Genomic DNA, 26,184 nt, shown 5'->3' with positions numbered 1-26,184 from the left:
AAAGTATATATGTGTACATATATGTGTGTGTTTGTAGCTTGTATTCATAAATTTATTCACACCTCAATGGAGCGACTCGAAAACTCGCTGAATGACAACGCCCACTGTCCAATAGTTTATAGCCGCATTGCTTATGGCTATATAGCCTCTCCAATTTGAGCTATAGAAAATGAAGTTAACTTGCGTAATGCGCAGCTGGCAGCTAGCAAATAAAACGCTTAGCAAAAAGGGAAAGGAAAAGGGGGGGAGCAAAGCAGAAAGAAAAAAAATAAATAGACAATCACCCAATGGTGGCAAGCAAAAAGCACATAGAAAACAATTGTCAAGAGGGCCAGTCTCTCAACCAATAATAAAAAGCAACAGCAACAGCAGCAGAGGGCAATAAATGTATCTGATAGATTTGAAATTTGTGCGAGCGAGATGGCTGTGAATGCAATCGAAACAAGACAACAGTCAATACGCTTTTAATTACAACCTACACGGCCAAGTCGTGAGTCGAGTCGCGGCCCTAACAAGAGTCTCAGCCTCAGACTGCGACTGAGGCCTGGCCACCATTTATGGCAATGCGGACCTTGTCGCAATATGTCGAGATACGTGACGAGCGACAGAAAGAGTAAGAGATAGCGAGAAAAGAGTGAGAGAGAGAAGACCTATTACTTGGCATTGGTTTTGTTTCGTTAGTTCGCGCTCTTTCTGTTTAGTTTCTGTTTGATTTGTTTGTTGTTATTGTGGATTTTGTTTTTTTGTATTTCGAGGCGCGTGCCATGTGTCATGCAACTTGCGACTTGCGACTTACGACTTGCGACTATCTAACGCCTCTGCCTCATCAACAACATTCAACATTCAGTCGTCGACGCCGTCTCCCCATTGACCCACGCATAAGCAACAGCAGCCAGCAACAGCAACAACAACAACAACACCAAAGTTCTCGACTAGCGATAACACGACATAGAAAGCCCACACGACACACACAATTGGCATATGGACAGATATACATACAATTTGCCTAGCAATAGCTCAGCACAGTGCTACTCACCTGAATAGAAACCACACACGAGTAAGTGTGACCAGATTGTGTAATCATGTTATGCAAATTTTAATCAAAGCTTATCACTGCCTTAATGAAAGGCTTTTATTTGTTATTTATATTATGATAAATTGTACTTAGATCGCATTAACTGATTATATTAACGTTGTGAAAAACAGAATTTTATATTCATGTGACTCACGTTGGGCGCCAATTAGAAAATTATCATATTAGTTAATGCTGAATGAGGTATATATTTTTGCATTAAGCTTTATCATGAAATCGTTACAAAAACAGTATTGTATATTTAGTTCCTTACTTCATGGAAACTTTATCTGTGACTCACGTTGGGTGCCAATTAGAATATTGAGATATTACTGTATTCTGGTCTAGGTATAGTATTTATTTTTGCACTTGCGCTTTATCAGATAATGATATTGATGTATAAATAATATATATTAATATTTTCCTATTTGCCGATTTTATTAAAACTTCACATATGCCACACGTTGGGCGCCAAGTAGAAAATTTACATAGCAATGAGAGAACCATCCGATGTACTTGGTCAGTTGATTCCTTTTCTTTTTTGGTTGATAAAATATATAATACATAATAATAATACATAGTACATAATAATGTTATATTATTGTGAATGATAAATATAGTATTTGAAATATTAAATTCTAATTCCATTAATTTCTATTTATGATATAAATTAAATAAATGAATTCTTTGTTATGCAAAATTTCTATCTCATTATCCAGTGCTATGCTGACACTTCTATTTGATATTGTTGCTTTACACTCTGCCATGGCAAACTTCAATTAGTTTGGTAATGCGACAACAACAACAACAGCAACAATCTGAATAAATGAATGTTAGCAAATTTATGAATGTTTATTACACGCTGGGTGCGCTGCCAATTGAGGAAGAGGTGCAGCTTACAGCTCACAGTACATCTCCCATTCAATTTCAATTTGCGATCAACTCGATTCATGTCCATCTTTGGCTTTTCCTCAGCTCCTCAGACAGACAATCAGTCATCAAACCAACTAACAAAAAAATAAACGAAGAAAAACAAATCACTTAACCGCCACTCGATGTTGTCCATTTATTATACCCTATAAACATCAAAATTTGCGAAAACAAAAACACAAGGCGATCATAAAACCGCTGTTAGGGTAAATAAATCAGATCAACGACTCCACATGAGTCAAAAAAACGAATAATAAAATGCAAGTTCATAGCCAAATAGCTTACAGGGTATGTGCAAGTTGACCACACTCAGTTCGCAGCTATTTTAAGTTGTTGGAGGCGCGCGCTCGCGAATCACAACAAATGTTGTGTCTAGTGGGTGTTGTGAGAGGGGCTGGGCCCAGCTAAAATATCTGAATGGCCATAAACCGAGAAATGAGGCACTTGCTTGCAGTTTGAATTGTTCAGTTTTGTTCACTTGTTTCGCTTTGTTGTTTACGAGTATGTCCAAAAAAGCAAAATGTGCAACCGCAACTGAATGATTTTCGGCCGTCTCTCTATTTATGGCCAAGTTGAAGGCGGCGGCTACGTCATGCGAGTGCAGATACGTTATTTTTGGCCAACTGGCGTAATGAGTTTTCATTTTCACTAGACGCATTGATGTCTCTCCCATACAGGTGGCAAGTTGGCCACCCTTTTCCACCCTTCAACCCTCAACCCTCTCTCTCACTCTCTGCGCAATCTTATGTTTAAAGCCAAATAAACAAATGGACATCATGTGAAACGTTTTTTAAAAATAGTCCTCGACGTTTTCGGCTTTGTTTTGGCCGTCCGAAAACTTTCTCATATGAGGCAAAGTTCTATTTTTGGGTGGGTGTCTGTATCTGTAGCTGTGTGTGTAGTTGTAGTTGTATCTAGTGTACACATGTATCTGGCAGATAACGGCACGTAATTCCGCGCCGTCTGTTAGGAAAAGCTTTGTCGACGTCAAAACTGCGCGCAAATTTTTCCCTCAACGATTTATTTTTAGGTCATGGCGTGCTGCTCTTTCAATCCGCTTCAATCGCATCGCATTTTTCTTTCTGGGTTATGTTTTGGTTCAGTTGAGTTCAGCCGGCCGGCTTCCTATCCGGTCATGGTCACCCTAATTTAATCACACCTATACAGACACACACACATGCACGCATTTTGAATTGCACTTTGCGGTTCACAAGTCGTAAATAAATTACATTTTACTTGAGGTTTTTTTTTTTCTTGTTTGCCTCTCGGCCTGGCAACGTTTCAATAATCTATTTCTTTTTTAGTTTCATTTGTTTATGTGGCATTTTGTTTATGTTTAGTTTCGGTGCAACAATGCGGAATGCGTTTCTTCTGTTACTTGCTGCAACCTTGTCCTTAGCACATGAACATTTTTGTTTACTGTCCCCACAAAAGTTCACAGCGAAAATGTGCGAAAATAAATAATTTTCCGTTTTATTTCTGACCAAAATGTCTGTCAATGCATGAATATGGAATTCGGGTATTCGGTATGTGGCATGGAAATTTGACAAGCTGTGGCAGTCGAATGCATAAATAAAAATGCTAAATTATAAATGCGGCGATAAATGTGCAAAATGATGCGCGTTTTTGCATTTTGAATTCATTGTGTGTGTACTGCAAAGTTGATTTATATTTGCCAGAGCAGCCAGAGCAGCATATATCGGACAGTTTGGACTTGTTTCTCAGCAATATAGTCTTTTAATTAGGCACATAATCATTAGACTGGCTTTTCAAATGATTTAAATGATAAATTATATGAAATGGCAAAGAGTTTTATAAATACATACACATATACACACACATATCTTTGTATTTTATTTGTGAGCAACTAATTTTAATAAATCAATTAAGTATTTCACAAGTCATACGATTTATCGAGTTGTTTGGCAAAGTCATAATTGAATGTTTAAGCTAAAAATATAAAATTTATTTTATTATATCAATTACACGTTTCTGAAGTGTGTAGATTTATTTGATTGTTTCTTAAAGGTATATAATAATGTTGTTATTAATATTTATTATCATACAAATAAAATATAATAAAAAGATCAAGAAAAGTAAATTATACTTAAAGTTAAATCTTTAACAACATATTTTTATAGCTTACTACCCAGAAATTGCGTATTTAAACCAATCTTTTAATGTGTCTGAGTTGTATTTCTATTAAAAACCATTGAATCAAGTTCCTCAGACAATCCATAAAAGCGTCCATTCCGCCTACCTTGAGTAATTCATTCAACTTAAACAAAACACGCCCCGTTTTTAGTGTCTGGCTTCCCTGACCCTGTCAAGTGCAAAAAAAAAACAAATGGAAAATATCTCAACTTCCGGCTACGCTTTCCTTGACCCAGCCACCCGCATATGGACTTCGAGATATTTGCCCCAAAGAGATATATTCCTAAACAGATCGGTCTGATAAAACTGTCCATAAATGGTCAAGTGAATCATTTGTTTAAATTTTTGTTTTGGCCGCGGCTCCTTGCGTTCTGTTTACGTACATCTGAAAAGTTAATGGGCCGCGTATGAGCGTTGATGACGTATTTTGGGAAATCATAACACTACACACAGACAACTACAGTCGAGCACACACACAGTGGGAAAGAGAGAGAGGGAGCGGGAGCAAGAGAGAGAGAGCAACGGCTGGGGTACCTGTTGTATTTTTACCTCAAAGCCCCTTCGTTATAACACAAAACAAAAAAAAAACAGAGAGAGCGCTTGCAGAAGCTGAGAGATCAACAACTGTAAAACTCACCACACACACAATTCACCACTCACACGCACACTCGCACAGACTGCAAACTGGGCAAACGGGCCTGGCAAACTGTTGATTGGCTGCTCTGCGCGTGCGCCACGAAAATGGCTGCAAACGCAGGGAGGCAACGAGCCAACCGATTGGCTGCACTGCTCTGTGTTTATGTGTGTGCGTGTGCGTGACTGTGACGTGCGATTTCCCCACGACAACGAAACGCGCGCTCGCTCTCGCTCTCTCTGTGGCTATGCTTTCGATTTTCGAAGTCGTGCCGCCGCCGTTTTGGGCTTTGGGGCGCGTGCCAGCCAAGCTGCCAAGTAGGGGCAATGCCGCCTATGTGTGCGTGTGTGTGTTTGTGGTTCTCTCGCTCTCTCTCTCTCTCATTCTCTGTCTGTGTTGTCCGGTAGTTGGACTCTCGCCGCAACGGCGTTTGTTGAGTTTCATTCATAAAAACCGAAAGAGGGCGCATCTCGTGTCTCAGTTGTGTTCGAACAAGCAAACGCGACGGTTTGAAAATTCTGAAGCAGCAACAGCTGAAATAAAATAGATATTCAATACAAAAAATTTCAACTAATACAATATCACACACACACAAATATACGCAAACAAATAATTGTGCAAACTCAAATAAAACATAATTAAAAGTTTTTAATACAAAATTGTGCAAACTTAAAAAAACATCAACATCAAGCTGATATCAAGCAAAAGAGAGTGAAAGGATATTTGTGCAAAACTTGCGAAAGCTGTGCCGCCCCCCTTTTGGCTTTGTGTTGCCCCTCAACTTGGCAACTTTGATGAATGAAAAGTTGCTGTAAACTGTGACGTACGCAACAAAAGAAAATTTGTGTATAGCAAAAAAGGGAAAATACAATTGCAACAAAAGCCCCCCAAATACAATGTTAAAGTTAACTTAGAATTTTTATCGATTTACAATTTGTGTGCCACAATACAAAAAAAAGAAAAGAAAAACCATAACAAGTGAAGAAAAGTGAGTGAAGTGCAGCAGCAATCCACGAGGATTGCTCTGAACTAAAGCGAAAGCAAAAACTACCTTTGAATTCTTCAGCACGTGCCATTGCGATCCAGGTGATTAATTTGTGTTATACACGTACATATGTTATATCTATCAATCAATCCAACTCTATATGTGCTATACGGATTGTATAATTATACAAACACTGGGCGGCCAGATACAAGTTATCTATAGATTTGCCTAATACATATTTGCTATATGTTTTTAGCTGATGTTGCTGCGGAAATCATAAAACAAACGCTTGTCACATTTTTAATTTGTGCAAATAATTTTTGGAAATTTCCTTGTCAAATCTATAAAAAAACAAAAATTATATTGACTTTTAGTTTGTGTTGTCATCGAATTAAGTTGAGAACTTAAGTTGAAATAAAAGTGTTTTTTTAAATACGAAACTAATCTGTTGAAATAGTTCTTGGAATCAAAAAAGTTGTCAATCGCTTTGAAAGTTTATCAAATTAATTCGTCTGCTTTGAAGATTATGTTTGGCAAATTAAATGATTTATTTTCACAGATTTTTGTGACGATTAGTTAAATGTTGTGTTAAATTTTAGAAAACAAAATTTTTAAATTTATATTTGGTATTTCTTCTTCCGATAACTCTTTTAAATTGTTGTCTCCAAGCTCACATTATTTTATTACTTCGAAATCGGACTCTATAGTTATAAATTTGAAATGAACAAAAGCGGTGAATTTAACAATCACTTAGCTGATTTAGTGCTTGCGATAAGTCTTTTGTTCCGCGTAGGAATCCAATTAAATGCACAATGCTATAAAGTATAGTTTCATTCAGAGCTTACGAAAAACTATTTAAAATAGACTTGAATATAATCCATTTGAATTTATCACTAGTTCAGTTAGAGTACAAGTAAAGTCTTCTATTTTTTTTTGTGAGACAACGATTTGCCTTTTAGTTGTCAACATTTCTGTAGACAGCATTTCAATTCACACTTGCCGACAGCAGAGCTCTTCCGGAATGCAACAAATTTTATTAGAATGTTATCCCAGTGAATGATGCATAAATTCATTAAACGCACAATAAAAATCTCTGCACGCTATTAAAGAGCACAAATCCCAAACTAAGAAAATTATCGCCTCGCACCTGACAGTTTTGCAACTAAGTATATGTATACTCTAGGCGGTTTTGTATCAGATAATATATATTTTGTACTGTTGGCAGTCGCTGCAATTTTGTAATTAAATTATTGTCATTGCACTTTGCGCTTAATTTGCGAAAAGTGCAAGCACAAATTTTTGTTTACAATTTAATGGCACATCTTTGAGGCGATCCGGCACCAAAACCGACAGACTTGGAGGAAGTGGGGAAAACTAACCCAAAGAGATGTTAAAAGGGGCAACAGACAAGAAAAAAAAAAAAAAAAAGAAAAGCGAAAGAAAAATATAAAGGCATAGTGTTTATAAAAAGAAAAACAATTAGCAAAATGATTTACACGCAGCCTCCCATGTCCAGCGACAACAACAACCACAACAGCAACAACACCAACCACAACAACAACTGCGCAGCAACAACGCTTGATGGCTCCTCGAAAATAATTTTCAATTTCCCCAGTTTTCATTTCTTCGCTTTTTCGGCTTTTTATGTGTATTTAACCAAATAATTATGACATCAAATACGAAACACCGACGGTTCGTCAAAAGCATCTCTTCGCTTAGCACTCACTCTCTTTCCCCCCCGTCTTTGAAAACAAATGGCACTTTGACACCCAGTCTGGCCACTAAATAGTGATAGTGATTCCGTTTGGGATTTAGATACCGCTTTGGGGGTGAGGTGGGAGCGAGGAGGAGGAGGAGGAGGAGGAAGGAGTTGGGGCAACGCACGCGCCTGCCAAGCCAAACAAAGGCTGACGGCGATGGCGATGGCAGCGACCGCCCAACTAAGTGCCCACTAAAATGATTTTAAAATTTTTATAAAAATACTCATACATGTTATTTTACGCATGCATACCCTGTAAAGGCAATTGGCTAAAGGGTGGCTTGAGGGAAGTGATTACAAGTAAAAATATAAAAATTAAATTAAATACTAAATGCGACATTTGCTTGATATCCTCAAATTTATAGATAAAACAAAAGGCATTTGAAATAAAACATTTGTTTTATAATAAAGAAAAAGTACATTTTGAATAAAGAAAAAATCAAAAGATTTATGGAATTCAAAAAGAAAATGATATAAACATCACTTTTTTGCATTTGTCTTTGAGAAAAATAATAACTTTATAAAAATTACAATATTTTTTAGTGAAAAATGAAAGCAAATATTAAAAAAATTGTATGCAACACAAAAATGAAGTAATATAAATTCAATGTAAATCAGTTTTCAGCATTTGTGTGTTAGAAATATAAGTTTAATAAAAGCTCAAATAATGTATATATATTTTAAATGTATTCATCTGAAAAGAAATTGATGATTTGTTATTTAAAATTAAAGTTAATGAGAGACAATTGACATTTGGGAAAATAAATGTTAAGTTTAAATTTAAAAATAAAATAGTACTTCATATGCGACAAGAAAGACAAAATAAAGTAATCATCAACAGCTGTTAGAATGATTATTAGTAATATAGTTTATTATATAAATATTCAAATATAATTAGTTAATAACAGCTAGCTAAAACGATTATTAAATATATGGTTTATTATATATTCCAATGTAGTAAACAACTGCTAACTAAAAAGATTATTACAATATTTAGTTATGCATAAATTGAAAGCTTGCTAATGTTTGCAGGGTATGTTGGAGTTCGAGTTGTTGGTGTTGTTATTGCTGTAGTGCCTGCGGCTGTTTATTTTCATTAATTGTTCTCATGAGGAAAACACAAGAGTAACAACAACAACAACAACAACAACATGACATAGCTGTAGCTGTTGGCATGAAAAGTGTGACAAAGTGTTACGCATGCAAAGACGGCGTCGGCAAAAGATACATTTTCCATGTTGCAAGTTGCCTGCTGTTGCTGTTGCTGCCGCTGTTGTTGTTGTTGTTGTTGTTGGACTGCTTAACTTGTTGGTCTGTTGGCCTGTTGGTCTGAGTTGTTGTCCGGCTGCCACGCTGCTGCCCGCTGCGTGAATGATGGACTTTGTCTTTGTCTCCTCCTCCTTGCAGCAACTGCTGCCACACTCCACTCTTCACTCTACACTCTCCACTCAACTGAACTGAACTGTGTGTTGCCTGTTCCTGTTGCCGTGTCGCATGCGAGTTGCATGTTTGTATCTATGTTGCCTGCCAGATACTTTTACTGCAACGTCTTTTGCATTTTGACTAATGACGCCGCCTCTCCAGGCGTTTCTCCAATTTCTTTTTCTGTTAATAACCAAACAACGACAAAGGCAGCAAAAACCAAAAAAGACAATAAGTATACGCAACGTTGTTATTGTTATTGCCTGTTGGCCTGTTAATTGTTTGATGTTTGGCGTTGAAGTTTTCTGCTCAAGGTTATTGGGCTGCTGCTGTGCTGCGACGATATCAAATCTCAGAGGGTCTTTATGCAAATCTGCTTGCCTAAATGACTGACTGTCAGTCATTGCATAAGACACACACACAACAACAACAACAATAAAAAACTATTATAAAAACAAAAAGAGAGCTCGGTACATAAAATAATAGCCAAAGACAACAAATTGCATTTATTTTTGGAGCCGCTAAGTAGCCAAGTCGATAAGGTCGCAACTTAATCCACAATGAGGTCTTCACAAGCCAAAAATAAAAAACGAACAGACAGACAGACAGACACCAAAAAAAAATATAACTAAAAACAACAATAAACAACGTACACGACAGCAATAACGCAACTGAAGCTGCATTGAAGTCATCTGTGTGTGTGTGTGTGTGTGTGTGTGTTTGGAGTGTGGGTCAAGCCCAAGATCGTCGTTTGGTCCACTTGCCAGTCTAAACAAATTGGCGCCCATCTATCGAAATGTTAACACTCGTACATACGAGAGCCAGAATCCCAAATGAAACTACGGAACCAGTCAGACACACACACACACACTACACACAGTGAAACAACAACAACAACCGGTTTGGCAAAACTTAATTAAAATAATATCAACATAACAATTTTTATTATTTTTTTTTTCTTGCCTTTCTTTCTTCCTCATCGAGACGAAAGACTTGAAAATGCTGTGTGCCAATATTCATTCATGGCAAAATCTAGACTCAACTCGGCATATGTGTGTCTAAGGCTAACACCGAGAGACTCAGATCGAGACCGAGACTGTGACTGAGACTGAGACCAAAAACTGAGGCTAAAACTACTACAACTATACCAAAATGCTATGCAAAATTATGCAGAGTGAAAGAAACAGGCAACAGACACACAAACACAGACACAAGATTTACTATACATTTAGCTCTATATGTGCTTTATACAGTGGAAAGTCGCTAAGGTGAATTTTAAGAACAAAAAATAAAAGTTGCGAGAGCTCAAACAAAAAGAATCAAAAACAAATATAGAAAATATGTATGTAAAGTTTAGTATTGAAAGTTAATAAATTTGGTATATTTTCAGTATTTTGTGGTATGTGATATCTGGTATATTTTAATACATCGATGTGCCAATATACCAAATATAGCGTTTGGAATTGTTTAGTACTTTTTGTGGTATATTAATTTACTATATGAAAAGCACTCTATAGTAAATTTTGAATTTAGTACCACATAAATATACCAAATATAGCGTTTGGTATATTTTCAGTATTTTTGATATCTGGTATATTTTCAATGCAGCACTGTATCAATGTATCAAATATAGCGTTTAATATATTTTCGGTATATTCAGTACATTTATTTGGTATATCTTAGTAATAATACCGCAATGTTTTGCTTTGCTAATTCGAGCTGCGCTTCAAGCTAATCAATATGAATCGATTGGTTGCACTTGGCCAGTGCTCACTGTACTTGGGCTAAACTTTAAATGTAAATGTCTGTGGCACGAACAGCAATAACAACAACGACAACAACAACAACGACAACATTGAGCGTTCGCAGCTTCGCTTATATATTTTTTCCTCGGTGTATGTTTTTTTTTAAGGGAGTGTCAATTGTTAGCCAAGTTATTAAGCGCAGAAGAAGAAGAGGAAGCTAAAGCTGATGCTGATGCTGGCCAAGATCCGAGAGCTCAGATTGAGAGGCAGCAGCAGGCCGCCAGTTCGACCAGTTCAGTTCAGCTTCAGTTCGATACAGTTGTGTGTGAGTGTGTGTTGGAGCAGCGTGAAGCACACACAGTGTGTGCCGAGTGAATGATTCATGTGGCACTCGTATTCGTATTCGTATTCAGATACAAATCTTTGATCGACTGTAAAAATTATTGACTGCGTCGCATAATTTTATGAATGAATGAAAGCAACAAAAGCCACAAAACACTTTGATTTTTTTCTTATGTTTTTTTGTCTTCTCTTTACTTTTTGAGCACAGCACGCGCTGCCCATTGTAGCTATAGTTGTAGCTGTGTATCTGTGAGATACAAATGTATCTGAGTGTGTGTGTGTAATATTCATGCTGCGCTGACTGCGCCGCTTGTCGTCTCGTCTCGAGTGCACTTTGCCACGGAAATTATGCGTGAAATCAAATGTAAATAAAAAAGCAAAAGTGCCAAAACAGGCAACAGGCGACGGACGAAGATGTGGCAAGGGGTTCAGCAACGACAACAACGTGGGGCACGGTAGTTATTTTGGCGCATAGCTGCCTGTCAACACGAGTGCACTTGTAATGCAAATCAACGCGGTCAAGTCGAACCGCGCCACGCAAGAAACAGCAGTCGAGCACTCGAGGCAAAGCGAAGCGAAGATGACGCCACAGCAACAAACGACGAGAGTCGCCACAAGTTGTTGCTGTTGCTGCTGCTGTTGTGGGCTGCTGTTGGCAGTCAAATCAAAGCCGTTTGCCAAATTATAAGCCAAGTTTATGGCTTATATGAGCGGCATTTAATTGCGCTTGCGCAACATCATTTTCCAAGCATTGCGTAAGGTCAACGCTTGACCTGCAACGCGTTGCAAGCGCTGTGTGCGCCTGACCCACTTGCCGCTGTGCAACTTGTTGCCACTTGTTGAAGGTGGACATAAGCTGTGGGAAAGCAACTTGTTCTACTTCTCACATGTCGCATGTCTCCCTTGGTTTAAGTGCTTAATCGATTTTAATTTAATTGCTCGCGACTCGTGGGCAGCTGTTGCTAAAAAGGAAAGTCTTCGAGTGATGCCACAATTTTTTGTTATTTTTTTCGTTGTTTGTGGCAAATTAAATTGTTTGTGTGGCCCATAAATTGTTTGTCAACCGATGCGGATCTTATGCAATTGAACAGCTGTCATGGCAAATCAATAAAACCCCAAAAAGAGCAACTAAAAGATGTAGTTGAATATTTGTTCGATCTTTTATAGATCCACAACATTGAAATGTGTTGCACCACCCGCGGTGCATATTAAATATTTTTTCCAGCTGAGTGAAGTTCAGGTAAAAACTGTTCAATTTATGCCTCTAATTAAACTGAAGCTGTGCAAATTACGCTTTAATGGTTCAACAGTAGTTGGAATCAATTTGTCGCTAGCACTTAAATAATATTATTTATCTATGATTATCATCAATTTGTTAGGCAAGCTTTAAGTGATTTTGGTAATAATTGATAAACATAAATAAATATTGAAAAATATTATTGATAATGCATAAAATTGAACTCGTTTTGACATCCGTTATTAAAAAATTAATATGTTCATATTAGATGGTAATAAAAATTAATTAGAAAACAGTCCAAAAAGAATGAAAGAAAACAGTCATAGAAGAATATCATAACTTTGAGCATATAGTATTTTTTGAATAGTGTGGTATAGCAATATACTGAATATGCAATAAGAATTACATAGAAAACAGTCCAAAAAGAAAGAAAGATAACAGTTATGAAGAATAACATTGAACATGTGGTATATTTTGTATCTAGTAGTATGGAAATATACTAAATATTCGTTTTGGTATATTAATTCGGTATATTTAAATGATAATACTGCACTGTTTTCAATTCATTGAAAATTTGTAGTGGGTATCTGACTCGTTTTAATATTATATATAAAATATAGTATTTTTGGTATATCATATTATTCTTTAAAAATAATTAATTGAACAACTTAATACTGAATGCATACTTAAAAGTGTCTGATTATTTTAAGTTCTTATTTCTGCGTATATAACAAGAAAGCGCTTAAAAGTGGATGCTCATTTATATTCAATTTTATAAAGACAAATCACATTGTATTCCAATAATTCTCCTGCTTAAGCGAGTATTTATATTTTCAAACATTTCTAAAGTATCATAATTGATTTATTCGTATATATTTTACAACTTCTCACCTCTTCCCATCTTATCTATTTTTAGGCGGCGTAGCCCCTGGAACCCCATCAGCGGCCATGATCATGGAAGGGCTTGAAACCCTGGTGGCGCCAACGCATCACGCATTCCTGCTCACCGAAACGGCCGCTGCGGCCCATTTCAATGTGCTGAGCTTCGACACGTGCCTCTTCAAGACGAGCACGGCACAGAGCAGCAGTCCCTCGGCTGCCAGTTACCTAAGCTCAGCACAATTTGGCGGTGGCGTCGCTGCCACAGCAGCTGCCGGCAGCAGCAGCAGCAACGGCAACAACAGCTCAACAATTGCTGCCAGCAGCAGCCACAGCAACAGCATCGGCGGTCAAACGTTGTTGCACTATACGACGGCTGCCACAGCGGCCACACATCACAACAACAACAACAACAACAATCATCATAACAATAATTCTGTGCTGCGTGCTCGCAATCAGACAGCCACGCCCACACAGGGCGGCAGTCCTGGTAACGTGGCAGCGCAACCGATATCAGGCAGCGTCACAGCCGCCAGCAGCGGTCGCAGTTCAGCATCACATCTCAGCCTGTTGAACACAAGCCAACACAGTCCCGTTACGGCCACCGAGCACGGTGTCACCGGCGTGGAGTCCAAGCAGCTGATCGAGGCTCTGCCCGGCGATCTCAATACGCCGGTCACCACGTCCAGCGATATACCCTCGTTCTTTGGACCATCCACAGTGGTCGAACCACCTCCAATTACCGGTAAGTTTATGAGAAAAGATTAGAGATTGATAGTTGAATATATATATTTAAAATTATACTTTGAGGGAAAGATTTAGAAGAAATCTATTGATAGTTTAATACAAAACTTTCAATATAGTTTACAATTGATATTTTGGGAAGAGATTGATAGCATTTATAAGACAATATTAGTGAGAATTTAAAATGATATTTCGGGAAAAATTGGAAAAATTAGAAGAATTTATGAGTGAGAATTAAAAGCAAACTATTGGAAAGCATTTCAAAGATATTGATAGACAGTTAAAATTGAATACAAAACATTTAATATTTACAAATGATATTTCGGAGAAAAATTTATAAGTGATTATTAGTGAGAATTAAAACAAAATATTTCGGAATAAAACTGAAATTCAATGTAACAAAATATTTATGGAATTCTTAGTAATAGTGATTTAAAACAAATATAAACATATTCATATGTAGCAAGCAGAAATATATTATAAAAATAGAGGAGAAATTTCAATTAGAAGACTTATTGATTTCGTTAGTAGAAGTGATACTAAGAAATCTTAAAAATTTCAATACATTTTCATTATTAAAATGTTCCCCATCTTTCCAAATCTTATCACAAAAATAAACACGATAAGATCACATCGCAACTGTCAAAATATTTTCCTTAAGCAAACTTAGAAAGTAACAAATTTACAAGCAAAATTTCCTAGCAATAATTTGTGGAACAAATTTATCTGTTTAGCAGTTCTGCCAACTCCTTGACATAGTTAGCACAACCTTTTTGTGGGTTAGAGTAACGTTCGCATTGCTGCGATATATGCAAACTTATGGTTTTGGGTTTTCTTTATCTGAGCACTGCTAATGGATGCAGCTGCCACATGCTGCAGTTGCAAGTTGCAAGCAGTCGCCAAAAGACTGCAACTAATCCGATGTCAGGCGTAAGTCGCAACATAAATCAGCCTCAACCGCCACAGCTTGGTCAACAGAAAGCTGCCGTCTTTTGAGTAACTCTCTCTCCCCCTCTCTCTCTCATACACACACACTAGCTGTCTCTTTTTAATACATTTCGCAGAAAACAAGTTCAAAATCACAAAACAAACATTCCACACAAAAAATGAAGTACAAATTTTTATTGAAATCATTTTTTGTGATTTCATTTTTTTCGACTTTATTAATTATTAACGATGTTAAGAGTCAGCGAGGAGCTTGACATATATTATTGTTATTTATAAAGAAATTCAATTAATAAAATTGTTGACACTCTCATATAGAATATGATGTGGGGGGCGCTACAGCTCTATATAGACTTGTTCAAAATTCTTTTGGTGGCATTTAATTAATTGCAAATAAATTCAATTGCATGTGAGCGAGAGAGAGAGCATATGAGAATATGTGAAATGCTTGATCACACACTCTCTTCTAAGACTGCACAATAAAACAAGCAGCACTTAATTAATCAAGTAACAACAACAACAACAGCAAAAACAAGAACAATAATAATAATAATACATAATAGCAACAACAATGAAGTGTTGTCGCGGCACATGTATTAAACATTTCCGTTCAGTGTCAATGTTTCGAGCGCAATTTACTCGGCTCGAGATACGCGACAAGAGTCTCAAACTCAGAGACTCAGACAATATCAACGATATCGTACTTACATATACAAAAAATATATACATATATGTAAGATCGAGCCGTATATGCACAAAAGAACATTTTCTAATTGAATTAAGGCAAAGCAAATAAAGTATACTAGATTTTTCCCGAGCACGTATCAGAAACAATTGAGTTTAATTGCTCGCGTCATACTATCGTCTCTTTTTTTTGTGCAGATCCAACTATGAAAGTAACAAACTAAATATCAACTAAATTGCACTTGGATTTGCCTCTCAGACACAATCCACACGGCTTTAATTCAGTTAACTGCAGATGCTCCTTTAATTGCTTCAGATACTTTGTATCTTTTCATGAAATTCTTGGAAATATTATGGATATTATACAGTATACTTTTAATACCACAATCAATAAGTTAATTTGGTGTTTGAGGTAGATTCATGGTTATATTTCAATCATATAATTGTTATATATTGTCATTCCATTTTCTAAAAAAGTTGACAATTGAAAATGCAAAAAAATCAGACTAACATATATTGTTGATATTATACAGTATATTTTTAATACCAAAATCATTAAGTTAATATGGTATTCTAGGCAGATTCATGATTATATTTCAATCGTATAAATTTTATAAATTGTCAAAAACTTACCAATTGAAAATTCATAAAATTTAGTCAATTATACATTCTTGATGTAGTATATTTTTAATACCATAAGTTAATATAATATTCTAGGCAGCTTCATGACGATTAAATTTCATTTGCACCATTCTAAAGAAAATTGACCAATTGAAAATGCATAAAAATCAGCCATTATTGTATATAAAATGCAGACACTTTACAGTCGCGCCTATATGCATAAGTTTAAGACATATGTAGCTACATTTAGTAGCCTGAAATATCTAAAAATTGGACGCGTCGCGCCAAAAAATGTCACTCATAAATTTGGCGCAGTCGCCTGACAAGCGTCGCAGCCCACGCAAAACAAAAAAAAAAGTCCCCCAAAAGAAAAATCGTCAGCAAAAAAACAAAAAAAAAAATTTTCAACACACACAACAACAACAAGAACATAAAAAAAATAAAAACAAAATGAACTAATAAATAAATAACAAATAGAAAGAAAGGAAAAGAGGAGCAAAAAAAAAACTAACTCGACTAGCGCAATACATTAAAACAATTTGCATGGGGACAGCGCGATTTTTGCTTTGCTTTGGCTACGCGGACAATGATAAAGCAGCTTTTAATCGCTAAACTTGGCAGCCGGCGCTGGGCATAACTTACTCTCGCATGTCCAAGCCGAATGAGTTATGCATTCGACTGCCAAGTTTGCCTTGTGTGTTGCCTCAAGTGGCCAAACTTACAGTCCAAAGGGTGGCCAATTGTCTCTAGCGGATGTCTCCAAAAAAAAAAGACCAATATATATTTGAAATTGGCCAAAATGCGGCATTAATTATGCCTGTTCAAATAATATATTAGACACATGACTCAGTCTCAATTTATGCATTGTGCATTTCTGTGAATTGAAGCGCATTGGGCACCAGCTCGTCTGTCTGCCTCTTTCCTCTATCTATCTCTCTCTGTCTTGAAGAGGGAGAGATTGATGTCACAGCACATTAGGCGCAATGCAACTCAATCAATAGCCAAGCGAACTGCGACTCTGGCATTAATGACTACCCAAAACGATCATCATCATTATCATCATCATCATGGAGTGCATCTTCGTGATGATGTTGTTGCTGGCTGTTGCATGCCACGGCCACAACAATAACAAAAAGCAAAAAAAAAGTGTCCAGAGGCAGACTGATGCCACAGCGGTAGCTGCCGTAATTAGTCTTCTGGCCGACACTTTTGCGGGCCTAGCGATGTTTGCGTGACCGCACGTGACACGACAAATTCAAAAGATTAAAGTGGAGTTTACTAAAGAAAATATTTAATAAATATATGCACCAATTATTTAAGATAATAGGCAAGTTAAGGATATTTTCTTTTTTATGCTAACTTCCACAAATTTGAAAGCTAAAAGAAAAGTTTACTAAGCAAAATATTTAAGAAACTATTTAGGATAATAGGCAAGTTAAAGATATATTCTAACTTCCACAAATTTGGAAGATAAAAAAAGAGATTACTATCGAAAATATTTAAGAAAAATATTTACCAATTATTCAGACATATTTTAAGAAAAATTAAAGCTATTTTCTATATTCTAAACTCAAAGATAGTTGACATTTAATGAGGGAATAGTTTAATGCCAGTAAAAGATATTTTCTAAAGACTTTATTATGATTGAAATATAACTCTAACTTAGATACTTGAGTTTACTTTTTCTTAGCACACTTTTGCATAATAGTATAGAGGAATCTCTCTTTTCCAACTCTCCAAACACTTCTCAATTTAAACAACTTCATCAGGCCACTTGACCTGCTTGCTTATTTGGTTGACTTTGTCACCTTCAAGCTCGCATTTGAGTTTGTCTTAATTACTTCTTTATTTTCGGTGAGCGGGCACATCGTGAATGTCGTGTGCGAATTGATATTGATTCGTGTGTGAGTTGTGGCTGCCACCACCAAGCGGCAGCAGCAGCAGCAACGATGAGCGATGATGCGACCTCCCGTGTTGTTCGATTTCCGCGAAATCAAAGCGCGCCCAGCTGCAGCAACAGCAACAGCCAGAGTCGATATAACACTTACCCAGTAGTGCTTCCAATGCCAGCGGCCCTTCAAGCGAACTGTGATTGATATCGTCAGGCAAAAAAAGCAAAAAAAATACGACAGCAAAGAAGGCAGCAAAAGAGATGGCAAATGCAAAAAGAAAGAAAGAGTTGTAGAAGGGAGGGGGAAGTCAGCATATCAAGTTTTAAGCTTAGCTAAGAGATAATTGCAAGAACTTAGACTAAAAGGGAAATCGCTGTTTGATCTTTTGCAGGCTCAATTGAATCCGAGGATCTGTCGCTGGAGCCGCAAGTTGTCTCAGTGGCGAGTCCTGTGTTGTCCTCGTGCAGCCCGCTGAAGGAGGAGCGCAGCACGCCGCCCGCTTTGTCCATTGTCAAGGAAGAATCAAGTAATAATAGTTGTAACATGTATCCACTACACCACAACAACAACAACAACAACAGCCACAGCCACCATCACACAACATCAACAACAACAACATCATCTACAACAGCAACAACAACAACCGCCACAAACAAACAAACAAGCAGCGACAGCAACAGCAGCAGCACTGAGCGAGTTTGCTCGCCTGCTGCTGTCACAGCAACAGCTGCTGCTGGCAACACACACTCACAACAACAACAACAACAGCTGCATCACAACAACAACAACAACAACAACAACAGTCACTGTCAACACAGTCACCAACAGCAACAGCAGCAGCAACACATGAGCTCGCCGCAACACCAACAACAATACCAACTACAACAACACCAAATACTACACCAACAACAGCAACAACAACAACAGCAGCAACAGCAACAGTTGCCACATCATCATCATCATCATCACCACCATCATCATCACAGTCATCAACAACATCAACACCAACAACAACACCAACAACAACAACAACAGCAGCAACAACAGCAACACCAACAACAACAACAGCAGCAACAACAACACCAACAACAGCAGCAACAACAACACTATCAACAACATGCACTACAACAACAACAACAACAACTGCCTGGCAAAATCTCATATCGTGGCATTTTCACCACCACAGGCAACCACAACAGCACCATGAATGCCGCCCAGCAACTGCAGCAGCAACAACAGCAGCCACAACAGCAACAACAACTGGCATCGCCACAGCTGAGTGTGCTGCCCGGACAAATGTCGCCGCCATCGAATAGCCTGGGCAATAGCTGGGGGTCTGCCCAGTCCCGACAAGTCGCTCTTCCAGCCGCCCATCTTCAGCCTGCCCGCCCACTACGCCGTGCAACAACAGCAGCAACAGCAGCAGCAACAACAGCAGCAGCAACAGCAACAAGCTGCTGCTGCCACCAGCTCGCCCTACGACGATGGACGTGCAGCAGTAGCTGCGGCAGCACAGCATGCCGAGCTGCTTGGCCTGAGCATGGATTGCACGCCGCTGTTGCTGAAGCAACCGCCACCCAGCTATGCAACCGGTGCCACCGTCTCCACGGCGGGTTTTGCCAGTCTGGCCGATTTGCAGAGCAGCCACGAACAGTTGCAGCAGCAGCAGCAACAATACGCCGTACGCTCGCAGCTCTCCGTCGTGTCCACGCCCAAGTATCAGTGGCTGGACACACCCGCCGACTATGCAGCCGCCGCGGCAGTTGTGCAACAACAGCAGCAGCAACAACAACAGCAGCAGCAACAACAGACGCTGGTGTTGCCCGGACCCACTTCATCGGCCAGCAGCAGCAATGCGGCGCTTGGTGTGCTCATACCGAAGCAGGAAAGCTATTCGGACATGCAGCCCAACTCAAATGGCACCGGCTACTCGAGTGCCTCGGCTGCAGCTGCCGCAGCAGCAGCGGCTGCTGCCGTGCAACTGGCCGAATACAGTCCGTCGACAAGCAAGGGCCATGAGATCCTCTCGCAGGTGTATCAACAGAGCAGCGTGCCGTTGAAACTGGTGCCCGTGAAGCCACGCAAGTATCCGAATCGCCCCAGCAAGACGCCAGTGCATGAGCGTCCCTATGCGTGTCCTGTGGAGAATTGCGATCGCCGCTTCTCGCGCTCCGATGAGTTGACCCGCCACATACGCATCCACACCGGGCAGAAGCCATTCCAGTGTCGCATCTGCATGCGCAGCTTCAGTCGCAGCGATCACCTCACCACCCACATCCGCACGCACACTGGAGAGAAACCCTTTAGCTGTGACATCTGTGGACGCAAGTTTGCGCGTTCCGATGAGAAGAAACGTCATGCCAAGGTGCATCTGAAGCAGCGCATCAAGAAGGAGTCGAAACTGAGTCGCGAGCAACATCAACAGCAGCAGCAACAGGCCGCAGCAGCAGCCGCGGCGCAACAGCAACAACAACAGCAGCAGCAACAACAGTTGCAACAGCAGCAGCAACAACATCATCAGCAGTATCAGCATCATCATCTGTTGCATGCCGCCGATTTGGCGATTGTCACAAGCAGTGCGACCAGCATGTAGACCGCAGAGAACTCAACGTCATCGATTGATTCCAACAACAGAGGGCAGCCAAGAACGCCAGCGTCGTACGCCTTGGGGCTGGATCTCGATCTCGATATCGATGAGAGTCCGCTGCCCTTTGAGCTAACACTCACCTCAGACTATGGCACACTGTCGCCATTGACCAGTCCACTGCAATACAACTATGTGCTGGTCAGCCAGGAGTCCAGCGAGCTGCTGCTTTGCAGTCAGGATTCGCGCAGTCAGGACTATTAAAAAAGAACAGAAATGTGCAACACGTACAATAAGTCAACCTCTACGCTCTCTCTCACTCTCAATCTATCTGTGCTCTATCAATTTTTTAATGAATCTACGCAGGAATCAATCGTTGATGCTGAATTAAAATAAAAACAAAAAAATACACTCAAGCAGACACAAAAGAAAAGCACTAGCAAGCAATGTTAACAGTCTGCAAAAAGCTAATTTTGGAATTTTATTTTAAAATTATTCAAAATGTTCAGAATTAAATTTCTTTCGATGTGTTTTAGCTTTTTGCAACTGCTGCAGAATTGACAATTTTATTGCCTAATGCAATTAGCTAAATAATTACAAAGTTGTAGCCGTAATTTTTGGGTTGTGCTAGCAGCAAAATCTACGCAAGACATTAATCTAAAAAAAAAACAAAATACAAAAGTAAAATCATATATTTACCTTAAACATAAACTGAAGCCACACTAAACAAAACAAAAAAAAGCAGTTACTAACCGATCAAAGTCTAACAAGAACAAAAAACAAAACGAAAAAAAAAGAGTAAAACCCTAAAAACGAAATAATATTAATATTTAAAAATATTTAACTTATGTCTCTAATACTGTGATCTCATGTGTAATAATTATTAATTTTAATTTCTTATAACTAAAACAAAAATAAAAAAACAAAACACAAGCAAGCGTTAATTTTACAAATCAATTATAAACTTTTCAACGTTGCATAGCTAATGTTCATTTTATAAACACAAAAAAAAAAAAAAAAAAAAACAAAAAAAAACGAAAAACAAAAAATGATTCTAACACAAGCAAAAACTAATTTATTGCAGTTAAGCATTTTAAAGTCTATTATTAACTTATTTAGCATCTTAGTGTTTAGGTTTTAACACACACAAACACACACACACATTGAACAGTTAAAAGAAAAGAATTAAAATTAATACACTTTAGCATATCATTTTTCGTGTAAGCCTAAGTAATTAAAGCAGCCATTCATTAAGTATTTAAGAGCTTAAGTTGAATGTGTGTTAAGAAGATGAAGAAGATATATTGTGCAACATTTGATTATAGTTATTGATTATATTGATTCATTCATTAATTATTGATGATGTGAATTACAACGTGTTAAAAAAAATGCCCCATGTACTTCCTTAATTGATTCGAAATCAGACGGCAACAAAACAAAAATCGAAATCTAATTTACAAATCCTTCATTACGTTTTTGTATATCACAAAAATAAAAACAATTATTTTAAAATATTATTGTATCTATTTTCTAGTTTTTAGTTTAAATTTCGCTTTAATTTTAAGTTGAAAACACAATTTTTATAATTAGCTTATTTTATTTTCGAAAATATATAACAATTTTTAAAACAAAAATTCACACAATTTCCTTTTTGTTTTTATTTTATTTCATATATTTATTTATTTTTATTTTTCAGTTACAGCAGCTACACTTATAGCCTTAAGAATCTAACGAAGAAACTATATATTACAGATAGCAAAAACAAATTAGGAAACTACATGGAACTCTAGTGCCACTTAAGCAACGATAGCTGAATAACGAATGAAACGAATGGTTTGAGCTACTAAAATTAGGAATTTGTAGGAGCAAAATATGCCCAAGAAATTTGGTGAACATTTTGCATAGCCGCTGGTTGAGACACAAATTATACTTAGTATCGCATAAGCACAACAAAAAAAAAAAAAAAAAACAAAGTTCTAATATATATTTCTATAAGGAATTGGTATTTCTCGGCGTGCATATTCAATAAAAACAAAATATATATAGAAGTTTGTTGTCTTCAATGTACAAACTGTTGTTAAACAAAAACAGGTCGCAATGAGCCTTTCAAATTTTGAAAAACAAAAACAAAAACTAAATACCATTTAAATGTGTGAAACTTATGTGCCATCAAGAAAAAAAAACCATAAATAAATTAAACATAAGATGATACACTTTTAAAACATGCTGAAGAAAAATCAAAAATGTTTGACACACTGCAAAAAAAAACATAAAAATAAAAAAAAAAATTAAAAAAGAAAATTTAAAAAAATTAAAGTTGAAATTTAAAACGTTGTGATTTATATATTGTTTATTCCATGCATGGTTCAATATAAAAAAAATAATTAATATTAATGACAATTTAATTCTTATGTATTAAACCAAAAAAAAAGTGCTAACTAAAAACATTATATAACCATATATATGTATGTATGTATTTAAGTGTAGTACATATACTAATGTATTATTTATTAATGTTGCTTATGGACAGTTTTTCTTCCATACATAATACAATGAGATGATATATATAGAAAATTCAGTATGAAATCATTTGGATAAATGTATTTATTGATGCATTCTTAGCTAGCTACAAATTGTTTATAGCTAAAACAAAGAAAAAAAAATATATATGAAAAAAAAAAATAAAAAAACCAAATTGCTCAAAAACAAAAAAAAAAAAAAAAAAAGAAATAATAAGTTGCAGCTTGCAAAAAAAAATTGATTTTTATAGATGTTGCATTGCAGTTGTTTTTATGTGTGTGAATCGTTTACATATTTATATTCAGATTAGCTTAATCAAAGTTTAAATTGATGTTTTTCCATGTTTTAAATGTGCACATACAAAGCAAAGAAAAGTTTAAGTAAAGTATAAGATGATACGAATACATTTCAAGACTAACAATAAGATCTCTCAATTTCATCTCTAATTTGTGAAGACTGTCCCTTGTGTTAATCTTAAGCATTCCTAAATCGAATCAGTGCAGAAATTTAAGTGCATGTTTAGTTCTTATCAAATCGAAAAGGATCGAAGCATCTTCTTTTCAGCCTATACTATATGTACGTACGCATATATATATCACTCGAACTTGTAGCTGTATCAGTTTTTTCTATCAACGATTTCTTATAAGTATGAATACCTTACCTATATCCGATAGTCTTGTAAGTTTATATTTTGTGTCAGAATATATACTATATACACAAACAAACACACATATATATATAATATATACTTAAAAGATATACCCAATAAATTAAATGATAATAATAATATGCAAATTTGGCAAACAACTTTTTGAACAAATAAAAGAAGAGAACAAAAAAAACAACAGAAAAGAACTTGAGATTTAGCCGTGTCTTTCATTATGACCATATAAATTACCGCAACATACATTTCAATCAGCCTCTATCTATGCCATATAAAGCAGGCTCTATGACCGAACGCAATGCAGCGCTAATAAAAAGCGCAATAAAATTGAAAATAATAGCCAAACCAAGTTGAGCTCTGCGAAGACCAGATGACCAGCTTCAGCTCCAACTTCAGCTCCAACATCGAAAGATATATGCCGGCACTCAAAACTAATGAAATGTTCCAAACTCAAAACGATCCAGCCAGTGGCAGCCACACGCGCTCGAAAGTCGCTGTCGCTGTCGCAGTTGCAAGTCGACGTCGACATCGACGTTGACTGCTCAGCCCAGGCCCGGCAGCGACAGGCGCATGTCGAGCCAAGAAATTCTTCAGTTTCGCTGAGCCAGCAAAGACGAGCAGCAGCCGGCAAAACGAAGCTGCAAAAGTCGCGACGTTATACCTCGCCAAAGTTATGAGCGCAATTCTATCGTAAAAATGCCGGAGAAAGGAAACCAACTTCGATCACAATGTATACCAATGTATACTCTAGGAATCAAGAGGTGCCACAATAATTGATTACAGCTCAATCTGCCCTGTAATTTAAGTGAAGCCAGGTCTTTTATCTTTAGCTTTGAATTGGTATAGGTGTGCAATACTAATAAAGTCTTCAATGATCTTGTCTTTTGAGTCTGATTTTATCCTTTACTGCCAATTTTTAATTAGTCAACGAAATGAAAACTTTAAAATCATCTCAAAGAAGATTTTAGTATCAAAATTGTATTAGGAGGATCATTTACATGATGAAAAACTATCTCCATATCCAAACTTTTATTGTTTACAAAATCTGAGTCGACCCTCGTAATAATATTTACACAAAATATAGAAATAAGTTCTCAAGAACAACATTAAGTTTGGCTACTTTTCAATAGTAACGAAAAATTCTTGAAACGAGATATCAATCTTTTAAAAGTTCTTGAAATATGTTTTCAATCTTCAAACTTCATTAGTAAAGTATTTATTAAATAAAACATTTAATACATTTTGAATATAGATTTAAAACTAAACACACTATCAACTTAAAATTATAATTTGATGTTTTGTCATTTATTTGTATTCTATAAATGCTTAATACAATCTAAAAAAAAACTAAAAAAAAAAAAAAAGAATTAGGCAATTAAAACATAATCGAAAAATAGTTTTACGCAGTAACAACTTTTCTTTTAAACTACTTAGATATAAGGCAAACAGAACTTTTCTCTATTTAGTACACAAAAATTCTTTTTGAAAATGTCTCTTTCAATTCTGCATAAGGTACATGCTCTGTGTTCAGGGTATTAAAATGCAAAATGCTTTCACGGCCGCCTTCCTAGGCCTGGTCAAGCGAAGCCTGGCTCCAACGCCTTCAGCCCCCATTTGCCCCTTGCCACAGCTGTGGCCAAGTCTGCCACAGTTAAGGTTCGTTTTGGTTTTGCAAACTAGAAATTCTTGTCTTCGCCGGCAATCATCGCTGGGCGGTGGCAGCAGCAGGGAAATGCTGTGCGGCAAAGGAGGAGTTGCAGCAGTTGCTGAAGTAGTTGGAGTAGCGTTTTGTGATTTGTGTGCTTGCGGTACAATTTGAGCCGCGAGCTGTGGCTACCAATGGCCAGTTACCCAGTTAGTTGGCTCTTATGACAGGCGCAAACAAAATTATTTGATTCAGCTCCTTGGGCTAAAGTAATCCTCTCGCTGCCAACTGTAACAGCAGCAAAAAAAAAAGCAGCAAAAAAAAAAGAACAGAAAATCCAACTGCGAACAGGTGATGAACTGTATGTGAATGTCGCCAATTTGACTTGTTTAGGTGTGTGTTCAGATTCGATGCCAGCGATATGAGTACGAAATTGATTTCAATTTGATAAGCACTGTCATATTCATGCTGTCATACAGTAGCTGCAATATACGACTATGACCCACTGTAAATTCTTTGATACACATACAAGTTCGATCTCTTATCGCCGCTTCAAAAAGCAAAAAAAAATACAACGTGTAACAAGTTGAGTGAAAAGTAAAGGAAAAAAAAAAACTTTCCAGCATTTGCCTATCACACCAGCGAGGTGTCGCCAGTCACAGCCACTGATGAGTTCCACCGACAGCCAGAGACAGCCAGACACCGTGCGGAGATTGAATCCCCAGG

General features: G+C 37.2%; 2 protein-coding genes across 2 annotated transcripts in view; both read left to right on the top strand.

The window, feature by feature from the left end:
• The window catches only part of LOC133835699 (AF4/FMR2 family member lilli), a 61,072-nt gene extending 38,406 nt beyond the window's left edge, over positions 1-22,666 (top strand). Inside the window, 3 exon segments of the mRNA XM_062265735.1 lie at positions 13,197-13,904; positions 18,437-19,377; positions 19,379-22,666. Coding sequence (XP_062121719.1) covers positions 13,197-13,904; positions 18,437-19,377; positions 19,379-20,893 — 3,164 coding nt within the window. The 3' untranslated portion in view covers positions 20,894-22,666.
• LOC133835707 (uncharacterized) overlaps positions 1-26,184 on the top strand; it is a 171,779-nt gene that overhangs the window by 120,148 nt on the left and 25,447 nt on the right. The window lies entirely within an intron of this gene.

Source organism: Drosophila sulfurigaster, chromosome 2R, assembly GCF_023558435.1.
Source record: "Drosophila sulfurigaster albostrigata strain 15112-1811.04 chromosome 2R, ASM2355843v2, whole genome shotgun sequence".
NCBI lineage: Eukaryota > Metazoa > Arthropoda > Insecta > Diptera > Drosophilidae > Drosophila > Drosophila sulfurigaster.
Note: the sequence above shows the minus strand (reverse complement) of the source record. Positions and strands in the feature narration are given on the sequence as shown.